This window comes from Balaenoptera acutorostrata, chromosome 11 (assembly GCF_949987535.1).
Source record: "Balaenoptera acutorostrata chromosome 11, mBalAcu1.1, whole genome shotgun sequence".
Lineage (NCBI taxonomy): Eukaryota > Metazoa > Chordata > Mammalia > Artiodactyla > Balaenopteridae > Balaenoptera > Balaenoptera acutorostrata.
This window is the reverse complement of record NC_080074.1, coordinates 59388392-59414095: the sequence shown is the minus strand read 5'-3', so window position 1 is coordinate 59414095 and position 25704 is coordinate 59388392. Positions and strand designations below refer to the sequence as shown.

The window sequence follows — 25704 nt, the reverse complement described above, 5'->3', positions numbered from 1 at the left end:
TGTTGGTTCTGGGCATCGGGCCCTCAGCAAGAGCCCCACGAGCCGTGTGCGCTGGCTCCTGCCTCCCCCATGCTTGCCCGCCCTCCCGGATCCTCCAGCGCCCGGGGCCTCCCTCGGCCTCTGCTCACCCCCGTGCCCTCCCACCAGGTGCAGGGAGCTGAAGAGGCGCAGAAGGAGCGGCAGCGGCAGAAAGAGCTGGAGAGCAATTACCGCCGGGTGTGGGGCTCTCGGGGCGGGGAGGGCATGGGGGACCTGGATGAATTTGACTTCTGATACCACCACCTTTGGCTCGCCAAGGAGTCCAGAGTCTTCCTAGACTGGCCCTGCCTCCTTCCCCCCGATCCCCCGGGGCCCTGAAGGCAAAACAGCAGAGGAGAGCTGAGCTGTGAGCTGTGGACTTCGAGGCCCTCCTGGGGGTGCAGAGGGGCCTCGGGTTGAGTGCTGCTGCTACTGCTGAGAGCGCCCTCAAGACTTCCTAGGCCTGTGAGATTTGCTCTCCTGGGCTTCTCCACATACCCGCGTCCTTTCCTCCCGGCTTCCCCCGTGTCGTCTCCCAGCTTGTGGGTTCCTTTCCCCTCCCTACCTAGAGCGTTGTGAGATCTTTTGAGTGGAGTAGAGCAGGGGGAGCAAGAAGAGTGGGGCAGGTCAGCAGGCCCCAAGAGGCACACCCCACCCCTGCCCCACTCCTGTTCAGAGGCGCCTTCCTCCTTCCCCCAGACTGGCTTGGGATGTCCTGCCCCTTTCCCTTTCCACACTGTTCCCTACAATCTGTGCTTCTGAGTTGAAGCACCTTCTCTCTGTTGCTGAGAAAATGGGAAGAAAGTTGCCCACCACCTCTGACACAATCCCATGAAAAGGGTAGGCTGCAGATCCACCCACCATGTTCTAGAACAATCAGGTTTCTAAATAAAGAACTGGACCATCACACCATCAATCTTTTTTTTTTCTTTTGGGAGGGGGTAGGTGGGTTTGGGGCTCAGTAGGGAGGAGACTTGGTGCTCTCCTCAGGATGGAGGGCATGCTCTCTGATCCCATTCTGTGCTCCACAGTCCGGGCAGTAGCAGTGGGGCTGGAGTATGCAGGAAGAGACCAGGACGGTGAAACAAAGCCTGCTGGCCTGGCCCTGACTGAAACACTTGCAGTGTTGGTGTCCCTTCTTTTCGTCATCTGTCCATTTCTGTTCCTTCTCTTCTCCCCCTTTATATCCCGAGAGCCACAAGGTACACACAGAGTTACCCCACCACAGGGATCCTCCTGCCGAGCTCTCCTACAGTGCTGCAGACTCCATCCCCATACCTGCCAGCCATACCACTTCATTTCCCAGAAAAGACCTCTACCTTTGGCCATGCCCAGAGAGAGGGCTGCTGCCCACACAGGCCAGCTTCCTAGTATGCCAGTGGTAGGCAGGCCTGGTTAGGTGTCTCCATCTCTTCCTCATTGCCAAGTGCAAATCTAGGTCCCCTGCTTCCCCCACTTTCTCCTCTTGCTCTGTCTGCATCTCTCAGGTGTGCAGCATTTTGCTGAAGACTCCGCTGACTCATGAGGTAAGGGATAGAGGGCATGGAACTCCCACGTCTCCAAAAGTGGAAAGAAGGATTCAATTGTTGAAGGAAGCTGTATGAGGCTGACCCTATTCTTGCTGAAAGCAGTCTTGTACTTATTGTGCAAGTTATGCTTAAATTGTTTTATTTAAAAATGCAAATAGGTAGGCTTCTGAAACCCTGCTTCCCCGATCCATTTGTGTATCTTGAGGGGAGGGACCTAAGACACTGTCTCAAGTGCAGCTACAGTCAGAATGCTGGATTCAAATCCTCACCCCTCCACTTACTATTAGTAGGGCCTTGAACAAGTTGTTTTAACTTTTCCAGTGCTGTATCCTCATGGGTAAACTGGATAACTGTACTGGCCTTGGGTGGTTGTGAGGATTGAATGAGATAGAGGGTGTGTTGTACTCTTAGCACAGTACCTGGCCCACAGGAGGTGTTCAATAACATAATAAACCAGCTGCTGAGTTCTGAAGAGACTAGATGATGGTACTTGGAGGCAAGAGTCATAGAAGGAATACCAAAAGCTGATCAGAAGCTATTTAGAATGGGAGAGTGGGGACAGGCTGGGGCAGGAGGGTTACCTTTGATTTGATAGGGGTAGAATCTTATCATCAGAAAATGGACTTCTACAGTTAGACTTAATATCTTCAGGCCACTACATCCAAAAAATAAAAATAAAAACAAAAAACAATACACATTCTTTTTAAGTGCACTTGGAACATTCTCTAGGATAGACCACATACTAGAACACAAAATAAGCCTCAGCAAATTTAAGAGGAAAGAAATTATTTCAAGTATCTTTTCTGGGGCTTCCCTGGTGGCGCAGTGGTTGAGAATCTGCCTGCCAATGCAGGGGACATGGGTTCGAGCCCTGGTCTGGGAAGATCCCACATGCCACGGAGCAACTGGGCCCGTGAGCCACAATTACTGAGCCTGCGCGTCTGGAGCCTGTGCTCCGCGACAAGAGAGGCCGCGATAGAGGCCCGCGCACCGCGATGAAGAGTGGTCCCCGCTTGCGGCAACTAGAGAAAGCCCTCGCACAGAAACGAAGACTCAACACAGCCAAAAATAAATAAATAAATAAATAAATAAATAAAAGAACGTGAATTTCTTAAAAAAAAAAAAAAAAAAAAAAGTATCTTTTCTGACTACAATGGCATGAAACTAGAAATCAACCACAGAGAGAGAAACAAGAAAAAAACAATTTCATGGAGATTAAACAACATGCCACTAAAAAAACCAATGGGTCAATGATGAAATCAAAGAGGAAATTAAACAATACCTTGAGACAAATGACAGTGAAGACACAACCATACAAAATCTATGGGGTGCAGCAAAAGCAGTCCTTAGAGGGAAGTTCACAACTATACTGGCCTTCCTCAAAAAATAAGAAAAATCTCAAATAACCTAACCTACCACTAAAAGAATTAGAAAAAGAAAGACAAACAAAACCTAAAGTCAGCAGAAGGAAGGAAATAATAAAGATCAGAGAGTAAATAAAATAGAAATTTAAAAAACAATAGGAAAAGTCAATAAAACCAAGAGCTAGTTCTTTGAAAGGGTAAACAAAATCGACAAACTTCTGGCCAGGCTCACTAAGAAGAAAACAGAGAGGACCCAAACAAAATAAGAAATGAAAGATGAGAAATAACCAATACTGGGCTTCCCTGGTGGCACAGTGGTTGAGAATCTGCCTGCCAATGCAGGGGACACAGGTTCGAGCCCTGGTCTGGGAAGATCCCACATGCCGCGGAGCAACTAAGCCCGTGAGCCACAACTACTGAGCCTGTGCGTCTGGAGCCTGTGCTCTGCAACAGGAGAGGCCGCGACAGTGAGAGGCCCGTGCACCGCGATGAAGAGTGGCCCCTGCTCGCCGCAACTGGAGAAAGCCCTCGCACAGAAACGAAGACCCAACACAGCCAAAAATAAATAAATAAATAAATAAATTTATAAAAAAAAAAAAAAGAAATAAACAAACACCATAAAAGAATACTATAGGGCTTCCCTGGTGGCACAGTGGTTAAGAATCCGCCTGCCAAGGCAGGGGACACGGGTTCAAGCCCTGGTCTGGGAAGATCCCACATGCCACGGAGCAACAAAGCCCGTGTGCCACAACTCCTGAGCCTGCACTCTAGAGCCCGTGAGCCACAGCTACTAAGCCCACGTGGCACAACTACTGAAGCCCACGCGCCTAGAGCCCGTGCTCTGCAGCAAGAGAAGCCACCACAATGAGAAGCCCACGCACTGCAACAAAGAGTAGCCCCCACTCGCCACAACTAAAGAAAGCCTGCACACAGGAACAAAGACCCAATGCAGCCAAAAATTAAATAAATAAATATTAAAAAAAAAAGAATACTATAAACAATTATATACCAACAAATTGGACAACCTAGATGGAAGGACAAATTTCTAGAAACATACATCCACCAAAACTGAATCAAAAAGAAATAGATAATTTGAACAAACCAATCCCTAAGTGAAACAGAATCTGTAATTAAAAAAACAAAACAAACAAAACAAAGCAAAACAAAACCAACCCCCTTCAAACAAAAGTCCATGACCAGATGGCTTCACTGGGGGAATTCTACCAAACATACACAAGAAGAACTTATACTGATCCTTCTCGAACTCTTCCAAAAGATTGAAGAGGAGGGAACAGTCCCAAAGTCATTCTATGAAGCCTCCACCACCCTGATACCAAAACCAAGGACACTACAAAAAAAGAAAATTACAGGCCAATATCTTTGATGAACATATAAGCTAAAATTCTCAACAAAGTATTAGCAAACCGAATCCAACAACACATAAAAAAGATCACGCACCATAATCAAGTTGGATTCATCCCAGGGTCACAAGGATGGTTCAACATACACAATCAATGTGATACACCACATCAACAAAAGAAAAGACAAAAACCACATGATCATCTCAATAGATGCAGAAAAAGCATCTGATAAAATTCAACATCCATTCATGATAAAAACCCTTACCACAGTAGGTATAGAGGGAACATATCTCAACATAATAAAAGCCATTTATGACAAATCCACAGCCAACATAATACTCAATGGTGAAAAGCTGAAACCCTTCCTGCTAAAATGTGGAAGAAGACAAGGATGCCCACGCTCACCACTTCTATAGTATTGGAGGTCCTAGCCACAGCAATCAGACAAGGAGAAGAAATAAAAGGTATCCAAATTAGAAGGAAAGAGGTAAAACTCATTTATGCAGATTACATTATACTATATATAGAAAACTCTAAAGACCCCATACAAAAACTACTAGAACTGATAAACGAATTCAGCAAGGTAGTAGGACACAAGATTAACATACAGAAATCTGTTGCATTTCTTTACACTAACAATGAAATATCAGAAAGGGAAAGTAAAAAACCAATCCCTTTTAAAATCATATCAAAAAAAAAAAAAAACTTAGGAATAAACCTGACCAAGAAGGTGAAAGACTTACATGCTGAGCACTATAAAACATTGATAAAGGAAAGTGAAGATGATTCAAAGAAATAGAAATATAGCTCAAGCTCTTGGATTGGAAGAATTAATAGTGTTAAAATGGCCATACTACCAAAGCAATCTACAGATTTAATGCAATCCCTATCAAATTACCCATGACATTTTTCACAGAACTGAAACAAATAATCCTAAAATGTATATGGAACCATAAGAGAGTTGCCAAAGCAATCCTGAGGAAAAAGAACAAATCTGGAGGCATAAACCTACCAGACTTCAGACAATACTACAAAGCTACAGTAATCAAAACAGCATGGTACTGGCACAAAAACAGACATGTGCATCAATGGAACAGAACAGAGAGCCCAGAAATAAACCCATACACCTATGGTCAATTAATCTTTGACAAAGGAGGCAAGAATATACAATGGAGAAAAGACAGTCTCTTCAGAAGTGGTGTTAGGAAAGCTGGACAGCTACATGTAAATCAATGAAGTTAGAACACTCCCTCACGCCATACACAAAAATAAACTCAAAATGTCTTAAAGACTTAAATATAAGACATTACACCATAAAACTCCTAGAAGAGAACACAGGCAAAACATTCTCTGACATAAACCATAGCAATGTTTTCTTAGGTTATTCTCCCAAGGCAATAGAAATAAAAGCAAAAGTAAAACAAACAGGACCTAATCAAACTTTGCACAGCAAAGGAAACCATAAACAAAACGAAGAGACAACCTATGGACTGGGAGAAAATATTTGCAAATGAGGCGACTGACAAGGGCTTAATTTCCAAAATATACAAACAGCTCATACAGCTCAACAACAACAACAACAACAACAAAACCCAAATCAAAAAATGGGCAGAAGACTTAAATAAACATTTCTCCAAAGAAGACATACATATGGCCAATAGGCATATGAAAAGATGCTCAACATTGCTAATTATTAGAGAAATGCAAATCAAAACTACAGTAAGGTATCACCTCACACCAGTCAGAATGGTCATCATTAAAACAAGTCTACAAATAATAAATGCTGGAGAGGGTGTGGAGAAAAGGCAACCATTCTATACTGTTGGTGGGAATGTATCTTGGGGCAGCCAGTATGGAAAACAGTATGGAGGTTCCTTAAAAACTAAAAATAGAGTTGCCATGTGATCCAGCATTCACACTCCTGAGCATATATCCAGAGAAAACTCTAATTCCAAAAGATACATGTACCCCAATGTTCATTGCAGCACTATTTACAATACCCAAGACATGGAAGCAACCTAAATGTCCATCGACAGATAGATGGATAAAGAAGATGTGGGATATATACATATATATATATGTATATATATATCTCAGAAAGAGAAAGACAAATATCATATGATATCACTTATGCATCTAAAATGTGATACAAATGAACTTATTTACAAAACAGAAACAGACTCATAGACATAGAAAACAAACTTATGGTTAAAGGAGAAAGTGGGTGGGGGAGGGATAAATTAGGAGTTTGGGATTAGCAGACACAAACCACTATAAATAAAATAAACAAGGTCCTACTGTATAGCACAGGGAACTAACTATATTCAATATCCTGTAATAAACTATAATGGAAAAGAATACAAAAAAGAATATATATATATGTAACTGAATCACTTTGCTGTTTACCAGAAACTAACACAACACTGTAAATCAACTGTACTTCAATGGAAAATAAAAATAAATAAATAAAAAAGAAAATAGAGTTCTAGAGACCTCGCTAGATTTAATCATTGTACTTTCAATAATAAATTCCTTTTTACTTTCCTTTGGCTTCTGGTAAAACTCCCAGCTGTGCTAAGGCACACAAGAGGAGGGGAGCAGGGTGTCTGGCAGATGGTAACCAGGAGGGGGTGAGGAAGAGGGGATGGCGAATGGCAGCAGGAATCCAGGTGAGGACACCAAGGGGAGCTGGGAAGATGGCGTGGATGTTAAGGGGCAGCAGCTCCCCTTCAGCTCCCAGGGAGTCCCCTTCTAGAGTCCTATTCTGCTACAGTCTGGAGGGCTCAGTGTTCTGTCACCCCACCCATGACCACCCTTTACATTTCCCACAGGCCAAGATGCAGCCCATGACAAAAAGGAGCCAGTGGAGTACTTAGTGTGGGGATTTGATGTGGGGTGCTGACACCTTGACCACCTTTCTCTGGTAGGAACTGAAAGGAACTTCCCGCTGGCCTGTGGTTCCCTGAGGTCATTTCATTCTCTCCAGGGTCCTTGTTTCCTCCCCATAGTCTGTCACACTCTTGAGCTTCTGAGGAAGGGAGTGAACTTTTGCCACCAAGAAGGAAAGTGGGGATGGAGTGGGGGAGTCCAGGGTCTCTGATGAAAGAGGGGAAGAGTGGCTGGGTCTTCCAGTTGAGTCTTCTTTGCTCCTTGCCTCTCTTCCTCTTGTTTTGCCTTCCCAGACCACATGCCTGCATCTGCACCTGTTACTGCACCTGCAACCCTGAATCCACCTTTTCCTGGGTCAGGGTGCTGTGCTAGGTGGTCACCCAGCCTAGGGCCTTATAGAACCCGGGCCTCCCATGTGAGTGGGATCTGGGCCTGTTCCTGCAACCAGCTCAGTGGTGCACCTGCAACTGAATGTCCCTCGTGGGGATGAGGGGTGCAGAGGGCCAGAACCAGCCCTACCGGAGGACGCTGGGCCACAGACTGGTTTGTCAAGGTAGCTGACAACACGTGTGTGGCTTTGCCCAGCCCGCGCAGGCTGCTGGCCCACCGACGCCCACCACCGCCCTCCCCCGCTGGTCCTTCTACCAAGTCAAACGCTTTCAGCTGCACACAAGGAACAGCAGGACTAGCTATGTGCTGAACCACGAGATGCTGCAGCTCTTGGCTGCTGTGCTGGCCTCAGGCTGCTGTGTCCTTGCAGTCCTGTGCATGACATGGGGGTGAGCAAATGTCTGCCTCAGCTGAACATGGAGTTTGTGACACCAGGGACATCTGTGATTGGGAGACCTTCCATCCCTTCCCTCCCTGCCAGGAGAGGGACCCCTACAATAAAGCTCTGCTTCTGGTACCAGGTGCTCAAAGTGGGTAGGCTGGCCTGGGGCAGTCCTCCAGGACTGATGCTGGAGCCCCTACCAGGTGCCCTCTGAACAGATATTGTTCAGATTACAAATAAACAGATGCCACCAAGGTTACCTGCCCAAGATCACCTAACTATGAAGTGGAGGTACTGGTGTCAAATTCAGATCTAACTCCAAAGTTCCTGCTCTTAACCAAAGCTACTCTATTTTCTCACTCCTCCAAGCAGCCCCCCTCCCCTGTCCTCTTCTCTAAGCTCCACACCCCAACTCCTTCCCAAAACAGGAGTCATCTTGGGAGTTAGTGACTCCTCTGCTCCCTGGGTCCCCACTGTTGCCCTGACCTGCCTGTCTCCTTCCACTACATGAACCTGGAACTGTTGTACATGATGGAGCATCTGACCTACTGCCTCCGTGCCCTTGGATACTGCCCTGCCACCAGCCCCAGCAGGAGGCACCCTCCCTGGCCCTCTCCCACCTCCAATTCCCCACCTTGACCAAGGCCATTCCCTGACCCAACTCTTCAAGAACAGACCAGCAGCTCACCCCCTAGACAAAATCACTTCCTCTTTAATTGCTGTTGAAGAAGATTCACACCACCTGCCTTGGAGGAGATGAGGCGGGGGTATTCCCCCCCTGCCCCCGCCCCTCTCCTCTCCCCAGTTACCTGGTCCTTTGCAAAATATTTTAACCAGGAAAAAAAAATACCGGAAACCACTGACACAGACGGCCCAAGGGCTGGGTTGACTGAGGGAGGCGGGGCTGGGCCAGGTAAATTCACCCCAGCACCCCCTTTCTGGGGATGAGACAGGGGGCCTGGAGACCCTCCCAGCCACCTCACATCCTCTTAACCCTGGCTGGGAGGGATCCTGGGGTTGAGGGCTGGGTCTGGAGCTGCTCCAGTGGAAGGGAGGGGCTGGACAGAAAGAACAGTGGGGGAGGGGTCCCATTGCAGGGGTGCCGCCTACCCCAGATCACCACGGGCGCTGCACAGTCACAGGTACGCAGTCACGGTCACAGACACTCACAACCCGAGAGCACCCCACCCCACCCCACCCTCTGCCCACCCTTGGCTTCCCCTACCCTGAAACGCCCTCCCCAAGCCCTGCCCGCCCCCGCCCCCTTGTTGGGGAACAAAGCAATAAATTACAAGGCCCCTCCCAAGTCCCCCTTAGCCCGCTCCTGCTCCATCCCTTCTCCCTCCCGAGATAGTAGTGAGGAGGGACCCAGGCTTTAGGCTCCCCCGACCCTCTAGCTTCCATCCATGGGTGGATGTGGGGGGAACGTCCTGATTTCCACTCCTCATGGTCCCTTTCACGGAAAGGGTTGGGGACCCCCTACCCCCATGGGCAGCAGGGGTCCTGCCCCTCGCTGCCCTTCCCCCTTCACTGGGCAGTGAGATTAGCATGGAAGGAGGAGGGTCCCCCTTATTGGCCCCAAGTCCCAGGGCTAGCCCTCCCACTTACTAACCCCTCCCTGTGGCGTGGCGTCGCCCCAGGAGCCAGCCTGGGTAAGTGCTCGCGCGCTGTGGGACTGTCGAGCACAGGCAGGACTGGGTCTTTTCCCCCACCCCTAGGGGGCGCGAGCGGGCACATCCAAACGGCCAGGAGCAGGGACCGCGACGGGGGCGTCCCCTCCCGCAAACACCCAGAGGGTAGACCCAGAGCAATCCGAGTGTGCAAACAGTGGAGAGGGGGCGTGTCAAGATGGGGTCTCCATGCCTCGCTGGGGAGAGGGAGGTGAGTTTGTGTCTTCTGGGAGGCGTGGGGGCTGTGCCCTCTTGGGGGGGGGGGTAAGAAGTGCTCCCATGGGACGGGGTGCGGATTGGAGAGGTGAGTGGGTGCATCTGTCCAGCGGTCCACCCAGTGTGGTCGTGCCCGGCCCGTGGGGGGGTAGGGGGTGTCTCTCCGGCGGCGCAACTATACCAGCGCGACGGGGACGTCGGCTCGGCCCACGCTGGCGGCGCTGCTCCGGCGGCGGGGGCTGGGCGTGGCGGTAATGCTGGGGGTGGTGGCCGCGCTGGGGGTGGTGGCTGTGCTGCCGCCCTCACCCGGGCAGCCGTGCTGGAGAAGGATGTCGGCGCACAGCTGGCTGCCAGCCTGGCGGGCGTAGAACAGCGCCGTGCGGCCCTGCGCGTCGCGGGCGGACACGTCGGCGCCGTACTAAAGGGCGGAGACGGCCGCGTTACGGAGCGTCCCCGGGGCCAATCCCCGCCCGCCGGCTCCCCGGGATCGCCACGCCCACTTCCAGGGTCCCTTTGGGGCCCTCGGGCTCTCCCGCGCCTGGCTGTTTGCCAGACGGAGCCCTCAGAGACCTCTTTACCATCTCCCCGCTCACGTACCCATAGCAGCAGTTGCGTGATGACGACGTGGGCGAGCTCGGCCGCCAGGTGAAGTGGGGAGCGAAGCTGCGGGTCCTCTGGGCTGGTGTCGAGCGGCCCGTGTCGCGCATGGGCCAGAAGCAGGAGAACGGCGGCCACGTCCTGGGCCTGCACCGCGGCCCACAGCTGGCAGCCCAGCGGCTCCTCGGAAGTGCCCAGCGGCGCCAGGAACAGCAGCTGCTCGTACTTGGCGCGAATCCATGACTCACGCTCCTCCCTGCAGGACCAGGGATCAACGGGAAGGGCTCTAGGGACCCCGCATCCAGGACCTCTGCTCCCTACCCAGGGGACCCTCTCGGGAGCCGCACACCCTAAGTCTCCCCTACCCCTCTCCTGCACGCGTACCGCGAAGAGTCCCGCGTGGGTTTGGCACGGCCCCGCGTGTCACTCTCCCACACGCGATTGGCCATGTCGTTGCCAATGGCTGTCAGCACCAGGGTCAGCTCCCGCGGCCAGTCGTCCAAGTCGAGCGAGCGAACGCGGGACAGGTGTGTGCCCAGGTTCCGGTGAATGCCAGAACACTCGATGCAGATGAGTGCGCCCAAGTTCAAGCTGGCCCACGTGGGGTCTGGGGACGGAATGCAGGGGTCAGCTCCTGGCCGAGCAGCACGGGCACACCAGCATTCATCAATTCCAGCGAACCACACTCCCTCCCAGGTCCCTCCACTGCTCCCTTGCGCTCACTGGGGGCCCCGCAGTCCACGCAGATAGAGTTCCCCTTGGCGTTCCGGATCGCCTGGATGGCCACGGCTTCGCTTTGGCTATCTGTGCGCAGCTGCAGGAAGGGTTGGGGTTAGTACTGACTCTCCCTCTGAGCCCTTATCCGGACTCCTCAGACACTCACCTCTGCTCTCCGCCCGAACCCCCGACCCATTACCTTGACCTTGCTGCTCTCACAGCATTGCAGACTGGCTAGGATCTGACTTTCGATGGCCTGAACCCAGGCGTCCCGCTCCTCAAAACTGGCTGCCTCAAAGTGCCACGTCTGACCAGTGCTGGACACGATCAGGAACTCGAAGTTTTCCTCTGGGTGGGGGGATGGGATGGGGTCATGAGGGACAGAATTCAAACAGGAGCTGCCTTCCCCAAACCCTTCCTCCCTGATATCCATCCCAAGCCCCTGGGAGTGGGGCAGAGTCGTTGGGGAAGCAGAGGGTGGGGGAGAGCAGGAAGCCCGAGCACATGCAGGGGAAGGCAGGGGCACCCCCGCCCCTCTGCACCCCAGCTGAGCACCCCACCCAGCTCCCCGCTTGTTACCTGCTTTATAAATATTTCTTAAACTACCAAAGGATTTTAGTTTCCACATTTTGCGCTTGGCTGGTTTCCCGAAGCGAAGGAGATAGAGACAGAATGAAGAGCAGAAGAGAGAAAGAGACGAATAAAGGAGAAAAAGAGAGGCAGACGGAGAGATGGAGAGAGAGATAGTGACAGACAGTTCCAGAGACAAAGCAGGACAGACAGATGGGGAGAGAAAGCAGAACTAAAGTCAGTGGCCCCGGAGCAGAGTAGAGCGGAAGCCAAGAGCCATGAGAGTAGGCAGATCTGGAACCCGGCTTTGAGCACCCGGCAGAGAGCAGGGGCGGTAGGGATTGGTTGTCATGACCAGTGAGGAGCCGGGTCTCTGGGAGGAGAAGGGATGGCCAGGATCTGAGTGAACACGGGGAAAGGGGACAGGTGTTCACACGCCTGGGGTTCAGGAGGAGTCTCAAGGATCTGGGGGGAGTCACTAGGGGCAGGAATGGGAATCACTGTAGTCAAAAGCTGTTGGGGGAGCTTGGCAATCACAGGAAGTTATTGAGAACAGGAGCTGGGTGGTCAGAGCCCAGGAGCTGAGGAGTCGTGGGGGACATAGAGGTCAGGGGCTGAGTCCCTGGGGGTCAGTGGGGGACATAGAGGTCAGGGGCTGAGTCCCTGGGGGTCATGGGGCCTTCTGGGTGCAGGGGCTGGGGTGATAAGCAGAGTTGAGGGCAGGAACAGGAATTAGAGGGTCATTAGGAGAGGGAGCAGGAGCTACAGACTTGGGGGGGGGTCACTGAGAACAGGGGCTGGGGACTACTAGGGTAAAAGGCATTGGCTGGGGAATGGGAGGAAGGACAGGGGCTGAGGGGCATCCATCCATTTTTCACTAAATAATGTGCAGAGTGGTAATGATAGTCAAGCACTCAGCTCAGGCACTTTTCCTCCTTCTGCAGGAGTGAGGTCAGGGATTTGGAGTTTGGGGGTGAGGGTCCAGGGTGGGAGTAGAACTGCCCACCAGGGCCTCACCTTCAGCCTGCCCAGCCGAGCCTTCAGTTTTAGATGGTGTTGTCAACTTTTTCCTCCTCTGCTTCTTCACCATGGGAGAAGGAGGGGGTTCCCGACTCAGGGGGCTCAGGTCTCCAGATGGGGTACAGTCTTGGGGAGGGGGACACAGCTGCATCAGCTGCCCCCTCCATAGATTTCCTGATTTCTCCGTAGCCTGTCTCCCCTGAACTAGATTTGGCATTTTAGGGTCCCCCTCCTCAGCCAACCCTCTCTAGGAGGTCCCCCTTGATCATTCCTGGGGAGGAGGGCAGATGAGTGGTTTAGAGTCAGACCTGTACTCAGATCCTGGCTCTGCCACTTACTGGCCTTGAGACCTTGAGCAAGTCACTTAATCTTCTGAGCCTCAGTTTCTTCATCCCTAAAATGGGGATAATAATCTTGACCCGACAAAGTTGTTGTGAGGACCATTTGTTACAATGTTACTTGCTATTTTTAAAAAATACATATTTCCAAACATTCCAAACATTGATGGCTGGCTATGTGCTGCACAATGTTCTCAGTATAAGCCTCAAAGCAACCGTCTGAGGTAGAAACTATTATCTCCCTCTTATGGATGAGGAAACTGAGGTGTGGAGAGGTCAAGTAACTTGCCCAAGTGGCAAGCCAGGATTCAAGTTCAAGTTCAGGCAGCTTAGCTCTAGAACCCAGTTGTCTTAGCCATTATGCTAAACACAGTATGACTGAGCTGGGTGCCTGGGCACCCAGTTGATGCTCAAGGTGTCCACTCATGCATTCAGCCTCCAAGCTTCCACCCCAATTTCATTTCCCACTGCATCCCATCTGGATCTGGAAGACAGTGGATGGAGGGTGAGTCCTCACTGACCAGTGCTGAGGGCTCGGGCCAAATTCCGGTCTGGCTTCAGCAGGTGCTTAGATGTCTGGTCTGGTGGTGGCTGCAGGGAACTGGGGCTGGGGCTCGGGCTTGGGGTAGGAGTGGTGGCTTCTGTCAGAAGGGGAAGAAGATAAATCCTCAGTGAGCTACTCAGTCTCTGGGCCCCATTCCTTACCTGGTCCCTTTTCATCACCCACCTTCCCGCTTAACCAGTCCCATTCCCCTCTTCCCTACTACCCCTCCTTTCCCTAGCCCTGGCCCCTCTCCTGCCCCTTTGTCATCAGTCCCACTCACCAGGGCCTTCCCCCATCTGGACAGTGCTCATGTCCTTCACCAGCCCATTGATGCTGGCTGAGGGGCCAAAAGCAGAGATGGCCCGTGGCGGCCGCTTGCCAGGGACTTTGACTGTTGTTCGTAGCAAGTCCATCTCCTTGCCATGGGTACTGTGGATGTAATCCTGCAGCAGTATAGGGGTTGAGAGTATAGGGAAGGTTGGGGTCCTCAGTGGTGCTGGGAAGCAGCCAATAGTATCAGCTAGAGAAGGGGTGGAGAGGGGGCTCTAGGAGCGGGCTGGGTTGGGATGAGTTCTAGGGGATGAGCCCAACAGACTGGGCCCAGCACTGTCTCCTCCAGAAAGCATCCCCGAATGGCAGGCCAGGTGGAGGTCCTTCCTCCATTTCCTCCCACTAGACTGCAAGTCCTAGGGAGATGTATTTACATTTCCATCTCCTGCATGGGCACATGGTAGGTGCCTAAAAGATGTTTGCTAAACTGAAAAGAATAGGACTAGCGCTTCCCAGAACCAATGTCGGTGTTTGTCAAAGGCACAGACTGGGAGAGCTAGAAGTGCATCCAAGGCCAGCCAGTGTGGCCCAGCCAGTCTCTGGCACTCACATTAATGCTGGGATGGTAGAGTAGGAAGCCATTACTGGACAGGGTCACATATTTCTTCTTCCATTCTTTGTTCAAGGAGTTGCCACTTCGCTTTAGTAGGAAGCTCTGGAGAACGGAAAGAGGCATATGGGAGAAAACCAGTTAAGACCACCTACCCCCAGCCTGCCCCCAGTCCCTGGACCACCCACCTGTTTGATGGGGATGGCTCGCCCACTCCCCGTCGTCTCTCCCCGACTGTCCAAGCTCCGCTTCTCAGAGTCACTGCCCCGACGATTCTGGAATGGTTATTGACATCAGTTAGAGGGTGGATAGAGGGATATGCTGACGGAAGGACAGGGAAGACAGATGAAGGAGGGCCCAACAGAGAGGTCTAGGGATGAGGGAAGATGGGCAGGTAACAGAGGACAGGATGATAGGAGGTTAGAATGTCCAATACCGCAAAAAGGCTGGTCCTGCGCTTGGCTGCCCGGTGCAGGGACCCTGGGGTGCTCAATCCAGCCACGGCAGCTGCCTCAGCTCGGAGCTCCCGGTGACCAACATTGGGTGAGGATGGGAGGGAAGAAGAGTAATCGCTAGTGTGGCCCCCGTTACTAGCCTGCAGGCAGATGGAGGGGTCAGAACAGCTGAGATGCCCCCACCCCACCAAGCTACAGTTACATCTAGTTCTGAGGAATTTGAGATATTCCTTCATCTCATCACCATTTATTTGTATTGTCATTAATAATAAAACTCCTCACTAGCATTGTCACAGTGCTTTAGATTTTGCAAAGGTTGACTTCACAAGTATGCCATACAATTTTCCTGACAACCTTAGGACCTTTAGGTGAGTTGCTCAAGGACGCTGCAAATGGTGTTTCAAACCTGGTTGATTTCCAGTCCAATGCACTTTCTACAAATGGTATCACTGCCATTTCCATCTGCCCCCCGTGACCTCCTTGGGTTCTCTGTACCTGTCCTTGGATCACCAGCCCTTCCTCTGATTCCTACCAGCCCCTCGGTGGACCCTGAAATCCCAACTCACCTGCCCAGCTACAGGAGTGGAAGCAGCTGAGTGGCTTGGGGAGCTGGGCAGGGACTTGCAGGCAGCCAGAAGCTGTTGCTGTTTGCGCAAGGTCACCACCTTCTGGGCCACTGAGGGGAGGGGGAGGAGAAGGAGGAATGAGCAGAGCAGATACCCAAGACCATCCTTCGTTGCCCAGCTTTGAGAACTCCCCAGGAGATAACATAGGCCCCAACTTCCTTGTCACTGTGGCCTTCATGCCACCTGTAGCCTAGCCAGCTCCTCCTGCCCAGAAGGACCTGTGGCTATGAAGCAAACCTTCTCTGACCTCCCTGGTCCCTCCTCCCTCCTACGCAGGTAAATTTCCTGTCACTCACAGAGAGAGGCCTGGATGTGTGACCTCTAAGAACATCCTAGTCCCCAGCTCCCTGATTCCCACATATGTGGGGATCACCACACTCACCCTCTTGGAAGACCCGGTCCACATTGAGCCCATAGGTTGCACAAGTCTCATAGTAGCTGCAGCGCTTCATATCGGCACACAGAGCCCTGGCACGAGCATCGCCCACAACCCGAGGGGAGGAAGCACTGATCCGGTCTAAGGGGACAAGAAAGGGGGAGGACTGGATGAGGGGGCCCCATCCCCACTTTGCTGCTTTCCTTTCTCTTGGGCTCTAGTCCTAGACTGGGACCACTAGGACAGGGTATGAGAGAATATCCCTCCTATGACCCAGTGCAATGGGAACATATAAGCCTTTTGTGAATGCTGGGCCCAGCTCACATGCCCAGCTGCAGCATGAGTAGGGTGGGTTAGCTCTGTGTGAGTGTCTTCAAAGAATACTCCAGAGGTGAATGGAACATCCTGATAAGGTCTGAAATGGCTGAGACTCATGAGTGACAGTCACCCAGCCCTGCAAATTCAATGAACCCTGAGCTGAGTGGGAGGACACCTGGCATATGAGCTAGGAAGAGGTTGAATGTCCACGGATAACAGGTGGACTGTTCATCTGCAGCAAGAAAGCAGGAGGCAAGCGACAGGTGGAAGCAGCCACCTGCAAGATAGGCATCCAGATAGAAAGTCCTGCCGGCTTTATACAGGTGGGTACTGGAGAAGCTTTCCCTGGCTCTGCTGGAAAAGATGGCCTGGTGGCCCTCTCTGTGTTTTCTCCATCATTTCATTTGTGTCTTCTCTTTGTTTTTAGATAAGTTCCTTTGAAAAGTGTCAGCCTGACCCAGCCGTAGCAAGGGGAAGATGCAGAAGGCTTTCTGGCCACACTAGGGCCTGAGATTTTCTGTATTTACCATGGTGGCGGCATCAGGAAATGGCAGCGTGAGAAACATAAGGTAGGTGACATCTCAGAGGAATGAGGACTGCCACTGTAGCTGTCCCTTCCATCCTGGAGAGTCCTCTTTTCTCTCTCAGACCTTGGTAAGTTTGTGTTTGGTTTAATGACTCTCTTATTTGGAGACCAAGCTTATTTGGAGACACATTACCAAGCTCTCACCTATGTTGGGTGATACCCAGTAGGAATTCCCCTGAAAGCAGCACTTCCCCAGCCCCTCCTTACCTTGTGTCCCCACCAATGCCAGGGCCAGGCCTCCTCGTCCCTCCCCCCGAAGGGAGCTCAGCTGCCCATGAAGACGGCTCACGGCCTGGAAACTGTTCTCATCCTCCAGGCTGAAGACGAAGATCACAGCATCTGCCCAGCCTGAGAACTTGCGGAGCGTGAGGGAGCAAATGGATGGTCAGACAGGTCCAGTCCTCTGGATGCTATTCCCAAGGAGACCTGGGAAACCAGAGCCCTCTCCTTTGGCTAGTGCTGACCCCAGCCCGCCTGCCTACCCCATCATCTCATCCCTCACCTTGGTATCAGGTGCCCCAGCTTCCTCTCGGATCAACACCAGATGAGTCTGTCCATCCACCAACATTTCTTTCTTGTGCTGCTCACCTGTCCAGAAGAGTTGGATGTGGTAGGAGGTCAGAGGTCACAGTCACCAAACCTCCCCATTCTCCTTGTACTTTAGCTATTCTGGCCTCATCCTTCCCTCTCGTCTCCATACCTGCATAGTCATTGATCACACTGCCTGGATCCCTGACCCCAATCCTTAGCTTACTATGGCTCCTGAGAACTCACTCTCTGTCTTCTCCAGCACCTGGTATGAACCGGTCAGGAATCGGTGGATGAGCGATGACTTCCCACTCCTGGCATCACCCAGCACACCCTGAGGACAAGGTTGTAGAACACAGATTGCAGGAATTAAGAGGAAGGAGGATAATTGAGTCTGGACACTCCAGAGAACTCAGAGGGACTGGCAGTGTTAAATCATCCAAGCAGGGTCCTACGGGGCCTGGCTGACAGTCAGTCAGGAGACAGCATTTGGGAGGATCAGGCCATGCGTGTGGTAAGAAGTGATCTCAAGCTGGAAGTGTACAACAAGCTGAAGAATGTCAACAACTCAGTACCCTTTTTTTTTTTTTTTTGGTGTTGTGTTGTTTAGGAAACATACTAGTTGCATGTCTGGTGGGGGGCATGTCACAGCTCTAGGCACTAGTTGGAAAATTTTACCCAATTCTAGGCAACAGAACATGAACGGCTAGAGGGGAGATGTCAGAAATGAGAAGCCTGGAAGAGGACCATGGACAAGCAGGAAGAAGGGAGACGATAGAAGAAAAGGTTGTGCGGATGTATCAAGTCCCAGGAAGGTGCCGTGAAGGTAGAATCTCTGGAGAACTGTACAACTGTTCCCCATTCTCACAGAGAGGGAAGGGAAGAGGTGAAGAGAGAGAGTTGAGAGTTCAGTGGGCGGGGGGGGGGGGGTCAATCTTCATACAGACAAGGGGACTGGGTTACCTACCAGGCGCAGTTCAGGAATGGAGCGGCTCAAAGTCCATTCCTGGCTATTGACCACAGCTTCTGTAACGGAAAAGGAGTTGTAAGAGGGGATGCTCCAGGCCAAGGAGGGCTCCCAACCCTCAGCTAGCCCTCCTCCTTTTGTAGCTGCCCAGCCTGGGCTGGAGAGCTGTGTGGAAAGGCTAGGTTTGAGAGTGGTCCCCAGTCCTCCCATCCTAGCCGCTCTCCCCACAGCTGTTGCTGCCGCTCAGTGGTTGCTTAGCAACGGAGCCAGCAAGACAAAAATACTTCAGTTGGCATCTCCCTTAAAGCACATCCCCAAACGTAGGTCCCTGCTCCAGACCGAGGGACCAAGGCTCTGACAGTGGCGGGTTCTTCCCTCTGGAAGGAGAAAAGGTGTCCTCCCTACCGGCCTGACAGATTCTCAGGGCAGATCTCAGGAAGAGGGGCTGGGACATAGAAGGGAGTGGGTCTTCCTCAATCTCCATTTCACAGGACAGAAACTGAGGTGAGGATATCCTTCCCCCTTTTCAAGGTCAACGGCACGGTGGCCCTGACCCCTCCCCACAGCCCAAGGAATGGAGCTTGGATTTTTCTATACCTCCCTCTCCCATACCCTTCCCACAAGCACCCTCCAAAAGAACGGTGGGGAAGGGCTCCACTCCCTGGCCGAGAGAAGCCACAGGCCTGGGGAGGGATGGGGGGCACGGGGGAGGGAAGGATGCTCCTTCCTCCCGCCGGGTCCAGCCCCCGCGCCTGACACTAGCCGGACGTTCCCGGGGCGCCGCAGCTGCGGCGGGAACTCTGGGATCCGGAGCCATCTGCTCCCACCCGCACCAGAGCCAAACCCCGGGGGCCGCCCGCGCTCTCGGACCCGCCTCCTCTCCCGGGAGTGTGAGCTGAACCAAGACGCCCTCGCCTCTCTCTTCCAGAAAATAAATAAATAAAGACACCCCCCTCCCCGCCAAAAGACACTACTTTCTCCGCACCCTCTCCCAAGTCTCCAGGGGGTAAGAATTGCCTTTGCAGCAGTTCCACCCCCCTGAGTCACTCCTGGTCGGTCCCCTGCAGGTTTCAATGCTGCTCGGGGGCCAGGGTGGGCGGTGGGGGAAGTGAGGCTTCCTATCCGCCCCCTCTCCCTTCACACTCAAGTATTCAGCACGTTCCAGCCCCCACGTACTCCTGTACTGCCCAATCGGCCTTCACTGCCTGGAAAGAAACCCACTGCCTCCCTGCTGCCTCACTAGCCTGCTCTCAGCCCAGGAAAAGACCTGTCCCTGGCGAGGAGCTGCCTGCAAGGTCACTCTCATGCCACCTACCCCAAGTGCTCAGGAGAAACTGAGGCTTCCTCATCCCTTTCACCTTCAGTGTTCCTCTGGGCAAAGCAAAGCCCAGTTTCCATCTCCCAGAGTCCAGCTGAGGCTGGAAGTGGGGTCTGGGGCTTCTCTGGGAGCAATTTCCTACAGCCACGCTGACCAAGGGCATTATTTTCCCAGAAAGCTCTGAGGCTTTCTGAGTCCCTCTGAAATCAAGTCCTCTCTCATGTCCCACAATGCCTACTCACCCCCACTCTAGGACCTCTTATCCTTTGCCCCAGTCCTTGGCAGAGAATTGAGCCTGGTTCATCCACCCACCCAAGAAAGAAGCTTCTCTAAGTCAGTCCTGCACACCGCTCCCCCACCCCAAGCTGAGCATTTCAGGTGCCCTCCCCTCCCTGTTCTCAGGCCCTGGTCCTACTCACTAGGGGAAGCGCGGAGCTCTGCACCCAGCAGCTCCCTAGACCCGCTGCCAGAAGACAGGACCGGGGGTCCGGGAGGAGGTCCGGAGCCAGGAGGCCCCCCTGTGCTCTTGGTAAAGATGCCGCTGATAAACTTGAGCATCTTGCGATCTCGAGTGGATGCTCGGCCCCCCTCCCGGCCCCGTTTCAGCCCCGGAGCTGGAGGCTCCAGAGTGATTGGAGGTGCAGGCCCAGTGGGCAGCGCGGAGGCGGCGGTGACAGCAGCGGCTGGAGCCAGGGTTGCTGGGACGGTTAGCGGAGGCGGAGAGCCAGCAGGGGGTCCCGGGTGCAAGTCACTGTTGTCCAAGGTCTTACTCTTGCCTTTCCGAGGGGACAACTTCCCTCGGGCTCCGGGCCCAGCCCCGACCCCACCGGCGGTCGTGGCTGCCGCTCCCCCTCCCCCAGCGGCGGCGACGGTGACAGCAGCAGCAGCGGCAGAAGCTCCAGTCCCGGTGCTGCTCTTTGACCCCTTGACCCTGGGCTTGCCCTCGCTTTCGGGCCATGACAGGCGGCTACCGGCGCCCTTGCCCACGCCGGCTTTGGCGCCACTGGTGGTCACGGTCTTGCAAGGCTTGGGAGCCGGCGGAGGAGGCGCCACCTTGAGCCTCCGGCTGCCGGTGCCGGGGTGCGGGGAGGAAGAACCGGGGACGCCGCCGCCCGCCCGGCCTTCGGGTTCCGGACCCCCCCAGCTCGGGCTGCTGAGCAGGGGGCGCCGGGAGGAGGTGGGGGCGCCCCCGGGCTTGGGGTCGGGACTCAACCCCCCGGAGAGTGGGGGCCCGGGAGGGGCGGCCCAGAGGGAGAGGCGGCGGCCGGGAGCCGGGGAGACGGGGCGGGCCGGACTGGCCGGAGCCGGGGACAGGGCGGGGGGCTCGGCGCCCCCGGCGCCCGCGCTGCTCGTGCTGATCCACAGCGCATCCTGCCGGTGGAAGAGACGCTCGTGCCGCTTCTTGCCCGGCTCCTCCGCGCCTCGGGGGCTACCAGGATCCCCGGTCTCAGTACCTCTGGTCCCCGGGGCACCAGCTGCGGCCGCAGACGGAGAAGGCGGCGGCGGAGGCACCGACTCGAGCTTGACCAGGGTCAGCGAGATGAGGTAGGTCGTTGTCCGGCGCTGAAGCGCGCCCGCGCCCCGGCTCATGGGGCCCCGAGACCCCCGAGCTGGGGAGGGGAGGGGACTCCCCCGGACTGCCTCAGGGGGGCCCGGCCATGGGGCCGCCCTGCTCGCTGCCCCCAGCCCCCGGACCCCGCTGAGCCCCCGGCCCGGCTCCGCTGTCGCCGCCGCCGCCGCCGCCTCCGCTTGCGCCCCCCTCCCATCACACGGGGCGCCCCCTCCCCATGCTCCCCGCCCTGCCCCCCCACCCCTTTGGAGCCCCGGGACCTTGGTGCTGCTCCAGGGAGGCGCGCCGGACCCCGCACCCCGGCCTGGGTGGCGGCGCTCAGATGGGCGGGGGAGGGCGGGGAAGACTGTAGAGGGGCAAAGAGGGGAGAGGGAGGAAAAGGGGGCAGAAAAGAGGAACCCGAGGCTAGGGAGAAGAACCGGTGCGGGGGAGGCGGGGGGAATGGGGACTCAAGGGGCAGGGGCCGCGGATCGGGGGTCGGAGAGGGAGTCTTAAGGAGGGTGGGAAGCTAATGGGGCTGGTCGTGCGGGGGATTCGCAGGGGCGCGGGGAGGATGCTGGGGATGGAGATACAGGCGCCGGCGGGGGAGGAAGGAGGGAAGCCGGAGGGGGTGGGCACCCACGGGTCTGGGGTCTAGGAGAGGAGGGGCGTGAGATCCGGGCGCAGGGTCTGGGGGGCTCGCCGGGGCTCGGCTTGGTCCGGATGCGCGCTGTGTCCGGGCGCTCCCCTCACAGTGAGGAGGAGGCGGCCCCCGGCCCCCCCTCCCCACTCTATCTCCCCCCGCACCTTCTCTCCTCCAGCAGGGCTGTCTGCGAAGGCGGTGCAAAATCCAGGACTGGATTTCCCTCCCAAATCCTGGGCTGGATTTCCTGGAACTTGGACTCACCTACTCCAACACTCCAGCACCCTCCCCTAGCACACCCCGGTCAGGGAGCGCTACTGTTGGGTGTGACATTTAGGCGCGAGAGTAACGATCGGTGTATGGGTGGACGACCCTCGGAGAAAACGGAGCAAATGCGGGTTCACTGCCAACTCTGGGGAAGCTGATGTGGGAAAGTGGGGAGCCCTGAAATCCCTTTCCCAGGACCCCTTGTTTCCCCCAGGTACTTGCACGAGTCCCTTTCCCCATGACCCAGCCCCCTCGCCCCCCCCCCACCCTCCATACGCGGTGCATTGACTGGGCCGTACTTGAGCCTAACTGTCCCAAAGTGAACTTGGAAAGTGTTCCCTGGGGATGGGGACAAACATGGAACTTAGCAGGGTGGGTGGAAGGAGGGGGTGCCTCAGGAGGGGAAAGATCTGCGGAGTCGAGGAACACAGGCCGAAAAGTGAGTCAAAAGACTCCAGCTCGGGGTGGAAGGAGAAGGAATACGTCTACAGACTGACACCACCCCCCATACCAAAATTCATCTGGTCTCCATAGCAACCGTAGCTCCAAGAGTGCCTCAGAAACAGCGGGGATAAGCAGAGAGGAGGATCGGTGTGTATGGTGGGCGGGGGCACCCGCCAGGGGATTTGGGGTTAATGGAGGCACCACCTTCACACCTGGTTACCCACGTGTGGGGTATTTAGCGCCCTGAATATAAAGACCGCCCTCAGCTGAGGCAGAGGGTACAGGCCTCTTCTGTGTTTCCATTCGATCTCCTGAGGTTTTCGGGGTGGGGCTTTTTTAGAAGGTTAAAGAGGAGACAGACAGAAAGAATGGAAAACGTCTGCTCTGTGTCCTCCACCCCTTTAGGGACCCTGGAGTTGAAGGCTTACTGTCCTCCAGCCCAGGGAGAAGGTTGACGAGGGTAGGCCGATGGGGGACAGAGGCTGAGACCGGGCGTCGAGGGAGGCCTCCTCTCAGCCTTGGAGACCCCTCCCTGGGACTCGGGGAGTCTCAGCGTTCCCCTAATTTGGCGTCCCACCCTCCTGACGCAGCGGAGACTATAATAAGTGCTGCCGTGGGCGGCTCTCGGAGGCTGAAGCCAGCGGCATGCTCGGCCTGGTAGGGGGTAAGGGTAGGGGGGCAGTATCAGGTTGCTGGGTGCCCTTTGTTCTCCCAGAGACCTGTACCCTATACCTCCACGGACCTGTCCCGAGGTCAGCACACCCCCCCCCAGAGCCCCCCTCCCACCGCAGCGTTAGGATGACACCATCCCCAGAACAGAAGACCCTTCAGCAGCCTTTTCTGAAAGAGAAGGTGAAGATTTGCTGATTCTGGCTTAATTCTCCTTCCTTCCTTTGGTGGCCTCAGTTTTCCTTTAAGTTCAATGGGAACAGAATACTGACTCTTAGAGTGGAACGAAAATCACTTATGAAGAGTGGTCTTCTCAGAGAGTTCAGCCTCCACCCCTCCTCACTCCCTCTTCTCCAGAGCTAAACTGAGTTCCTCTACCTGCCTAAACCTCTTTTCTCCCCCACCCTTTTCTTTTCTTACTGGCTTGGAGCTTGGAGTTCCTCCCGAGGAGGCTCCATGGGGCCACTCCCTCCTAGGTCTGCCTTTCCAACAGCTGTAGGGAAGGTATCAGCTGTAGTTCCTGGCAAATGGTGGGGGACAGGAGGTGAGAGGGGCACTACTGGAAGAAAGGCAATGGGAAGGGAATCAGACTGTTCCCTTAGGAACCTGAACCAAACTGGTTCTTCCCCAAGTTATGCTCTGATGGCCTCTACTATCAGAGGGGTCTGGCAGGAGGTATCCTTGATGGAAAGAACAGTATCTTGCCCATCCCCCCACCCCAACCCCCAGGTAAGCAGCTAAGAATGGAGAGGCTGGAAGAGACCAGGATATGATGGAGGATGTGCTTCTCCCAGACACCTTTCATGAGCAAAGTAGCCGGCTTTTATTGGCTCTTTGCAGCTTCGGGACAAATTAGATGACACCGGACCAGAGGTGACCTCCAGTTCCACCAGTTCCTTAGTGGTGGAGCCTTGTGGAGAGAGAGAAGCTGTTCCTGCCAGGGCCCCACCACAGGATTGAAGGCTGGGGTGGGCAGGAGGATGTGGCGGATGGTGTTGCCATGGCAGCACTTCCTCCCTGTGTTGTCATCACTTGCTCTAATGGCACTAAGGACGTAGGGCGGAAGGTGTGTGTGGGGGGGCAGACAGGAACGGGAGCACGGGGAGGAGAGGGGACCGAGGAGAGTCCTGGGAACTTCCTTGCACTTCGGCTGTGCAGAGCATGTTGTGTGAGCGTTAGTGTGTGTCTGGGAGCCTGAGATACTCTGCGTGGTGTATTTCAATCTGTTGTGGTGTGTGTGTGTTCTCTCTACAGCTGGAGAACAAGAGGTCACTGATCCTTCATGGGTCCTGGGAATGACCACATTATCCAGTCCCAGAACCTCCTGCCCCAAACTGCTTCCTGCCCCGGACTCCCCAGGCAGGGTCCAAGTCTACCATGGGTCTGTCACAGCCTGTCTTCCCCATGCTCACCCACTTCTCCATTGCCAAGGTCAGCTCAGCAGTGACCTGTATTTTGATCCCCTGGGAGAAGGATCAGAGTTGGGGAAAGAGGAAGAATGATACCTCCCATGTCTTTTTCCATTCTTTCTAAATGTATTCTTCCCCCCAAGTCCCAGCTCCATCTTGGGGACTAGAAAGTGGCTGATTGGGAAGTGCTGTATGATCCAGCAAGCCCTTATATGCCCCTGCTGGTCCCCAATACACCCAAGTTGGGAGCTAATCCTTCTCTTACCTCGTACGCGGTCCACCGAGGTCTGAATGCTGTCCCGAAGTTCAGGGTCGCTCACCCTCTCTGCCAGCTTCCTGAGGCGGCTTAGAGCCTGCCTGGCCACCTCATGTCGTCTGACTTCTGCTCTCACTGTAGCTACAGCCAACTGCCTCTGGACATTCATGTTGCCCAGATCTGTCTTGCTGGGCTAACAGCAACCTCTGGCCCTGAAGCCCATAGCCCCGCAGCCCCCAAACCCCAGAAGGTCCCTTCTGCTGTGCCCCAGAACTCCCCTCCCCTGCCTGCCCTTCCGTCTGTCGACTTCACTTCCTGACTGGTGAGTTTCAAACCCACAGCCTGGGTCGGCACTACCTCCTACACCACCCACCCCCTCTAGCGTTGGCCTATCAGCTCTGCCAGCCAGTCCCTGCTACGATTCCCCAGCCAGGTGGATGGAGAGACCTTAACAAGCATCCCAGGGCCTCCTGTGGGAGGTGGCTAATTAAGATGGGTGTTGGTGCTGGGAGAATGTGGCACACCAGGTCCCAGGTGCAATCCCAAACTCTTGATGACCTACAGGTTTGTGTTCAGTCAACTCTCACAGGAATCCATACACACCAGGTCTGGCACCTTTAATACCCTGCATTCCAGCTCACAGTTGTACTCCCCACCTATTCCGCACATCCGAAGAGTTCACATACTTACATCTTGCAGTGTACATCTTGCAGACCTTAGTCGGCTACCCCACTGCAACCACCTCCTGCTTTAAAGGGCCAAGTTGGTACAGGGAGAACAGGTTATGGAGGACAGTAACCTATAACCA

The 25704-nt window shown here is 54.3% G+C and overlaps 2 protein-coding genes and 1 long non-coding RNA gene across 9 annotated transcripts in view; 2 read left to right on the top strand and 1 right to left on the bottom strand.

Moving 5' to 3' along the window:
- OS9 (OS9 endoplasmic reticulum lectin) overlaps positions 1-927 on the top strand; it is a 31028-nt gene extending 30101 nt beyond the window's left edge. For all 4 annotated transcript variants that reach the window (XM_007179691.3, XM_007179689.2, XM_007179690.2 and 1 more), the window contains one exon: positions 148-927. In XM_007179691.3, coding sequence (XP_007179753.1) covers positions 148-273 — 126 coding nt within the window. In that variant the 3' untranslated portion in view covers positions 274-927. The remainder of the gene's footprint in view (positions 1-147) is intronic.
- On the bottom strand, positions 912-25506 carry AGAP2 (ArfGAP with GTPase domain, ankyrin repeat and PH domain 2). Of its 4 annotated transcripts, XM_057557350.1 has the most exons (20): positions 20079-22037; positions 18342-18400; positions 17621-17708; positions 17349-17434; positions 17054-17201; positions 15949-16083; positions 15507-15616; positions 14922-15080; positions 14674-14760; positions 14486-14590; positions 13886-14048; positions 13583-13702; positions 12721-12849; positions 11713-11772; positions 11333-11481; positions 11140-11230; positions 10801-11023; positions 10417-10672; positions 10001-10237; positions 912-1069 (listed from the first exon to the last, which is right to left on the bottom strand). In XM_057557350.1, exons 1-20 carry the CDS (start codon positions 21247-21249, stop codon positions 977-979), a joined length of 3669 nt encoding a protein of 1222 aa, XP_057413333.1. In that variant the 5' UTR covers positions 21250-22037; the 3' UTR covers positions 912-976. The 4 variants fall into 4 exon arrangements, with proteins under 4 accessions (XP_057413333.1, XP_057413334.1, XP_057413336.1 ...); XM_057557351.1 differs by lacking the exon at positions 11713-11772; XM_057557353.1 differs by lacking the exons at positions 912-1069; positions 11713-11772; positions 20079-22037 and adding an exon at positions 24906-25506 and having other exon boundaries at positions 9209-10237.
- Positions 21134-24799, top strand: LOC130709262 (uncharacterized). Its single transcript, XR_009009782.1, has 3 exons — positions 21134-21204; positions 22030-22332; positions 24486-24799. It is a non-coding gene; the product is annotated as an uncharacterized LOC130709262 (long non-coding RNA).
- Positions 25507-25704: the final 198 nt, after the last annotated feature.